Source organism: Myotis brandtii, unplaced genomic scaffold (assembly GCF_000412655.1).
Source record: "Myotis brandtii unplaced genomic scaffold, ASM41265v1 scaffold1234, whole genome shotgun sequence".
Lineage (NCBI taxonomy): Eukaryota > Metazoa > Chordata > Mammalia > Chiroptera > Vespertilionidae > Myotis > Myotis brandtii.
The window spans coordinates 985,477-987,310 of record NW_005354309.1 but is presented as its reverse complement, the minus strand read 5'-3'; the positions used below and the strand labels follow the sequence as shown (position 1 = coordinate 987,310).

Here is a 1,834-nt window from a genome sequence, read left to right as displayed (position 1 = left end):
CTGCGGGGGGCGGGAGGGGGGCGCTGTGAGTGCATCTAGCCCTGCAGCGCCCCGCGTCCCACCACCGTACCGTTTCCCTTAACTCCTGGGCGCCAGCACCGATGACACCATCGGGGACCTGAAGAAGCTGATCGCCGCCCAGACGGGGACCCGTTGGAACAAGATCGTGCTGAAGAAGTGGTGAGCGCCGCGGCCGAGCGGGGGTTAGGGGGCCAGGCCGGGGTCCGGACCGGGGCGCGCTTGCCTCCAGGGTGAAGACCGCCCGCCTTGGGTGTCTGTCTGAAAGGTGTCTGTCCCGCAGGTACACGATCTTTAAGGACCACGTTTCTCTGGGCGACTGTATCCTTTGTGTGGTTTCTGGAGGACGGGGCTCCACGCCGCGTCCTGGTCCTTGGTTCAACCCGGGGTCTGTCGGAGGCTGTGCACTAAGGTGTCTCCCCGAGTCTGTAGCACGCGGCGAGCATTTGGAACAGTGGTTCTCAACCTTGGCTGCACATTAGAATCACCTGGGAATCTTTTTTAAATCCTGATTTCTGGGCCTCATCCTCCGGAAATTCTGTTTCTTTGTTATGGGGTGGGGCCACAACATTACTAACAAAGAAACAGAATTTCCGGAGGATGAGGCCCAGAAATCAGGATTTTAAAAAGATTCCCAGATGATTCTAATGTGCAGCCAAGGTTGAGAACCACTGATTTGGAGAATGGGAGTCGTGTCATTGTTTTGCTGGGCGAGGAAGGTGGTTGGTTGGTCAAATATTCTGAGGCTTAGAAGACACTTTGAAGGAGGTCGGGGTGGAGTGAGACTCCGCCATGCCTGCGGTGCAAAAGGAGCATGAAATGTCATAGTTTGTGTTCTTTCCAAATCAAAGTGACCCGGTCCAGAATGGCCTCCTTGGCTCCGGGCCGAGCGAGCAGGCCACCCTGGCCCAGCCGTGAGAGGTGAAAGGGCGGGAGCCGAATCCACAATGAAGGATCCTTAACACCTTCCCTCCAGCTGAAATCCATGATGGGATGAACCTGGAGCTTTATTACCAATAAAGCGGAACTCCTTCCTCGTGCCCGATCCCCCCGCCCCTCTCCTCCCGCTCTCAGCCCCAGCCCTGGTATGGATGCTTGTTTTTAAAAAGTCATGTTAATAAAAACGTAGAACAGCTTCACTGTCGTCATGTTTGACTGAGGCCTGTCTCATGAGGGAAGGTTGGTATCTGGTGGTCACTGTACTCTCAGTGCCCAGCTGCCCATTCAGAGTTCAAGATTGACTGGGTCGGTGAGGGAAGAGCAAGCCAGGAGACTGGGAGCCGGTGTGGGTTTCTGGAGGGCAAGAGGTCTGAGATGATTGTCACCCTAAGAGGCCCAGGGCCCTCTGGGTAGGGACAGTGATGTAGTTAGGAATACAGGTTCTGGATTGAGACAGATGATGAATGGAATCCCAGCTCTTATGTCAACAATGACCCTGGGCAAGTTCCTTGACCTCCCTAAGCCTGCATTTCCTTTTCCAAACTGGAACTGATAGTTCATGGTCGTGTTGCAAAGTGTAGCTGAGAGAAAATGAGGTTAAGCATCTACAATTCTTGGCACTTATGAAATCCTAGTGGACAGAGCAAAACAGCATGGCATAGGCTGAATTTTGACTGATGATTAGTAGTGGGGTTTGGGGTCGTCAGCTTCCTTTGATCTTCAGTTTCCTCTTCTAAAATGGGGTACCATGATGACACCCACATCTCAATGAGAAATGCAGTTAGAGCAGCAGGATGTGTGTTCCATAGTGTTACCAGCTGTCTCCAGTCTTCTCCCAGGTGTGAGTAGTCAGGACACCAAGCACCCCACCTCTGTT

At 53.3% G+C, this 1,834-nt stretch overlaps 1 protein-coding gene across 1 annotated transcript; it reads left to right on the top strand.

Moving 5' to 3' along the window:
* Positions 1 to 82: 82 nt before the first annotated feature.
* UBL5 (ubiquitin-like 5) lies at positions 83 to 1,154 on the top strand (the record flags this gene model as incomplete). Its single annotated transcript, XM_005859213.2, has 3 exons — positions 83 to 180; positions 302 to 339; positions 995 to 1,154. Coding segments are annotated over 3 exons (180 nt in total), but the record flags the coding sequence as incomplete, so codon positions are not given.
* Positions 1,155 to 1,834: the final 680 nt, after the last annotated feature.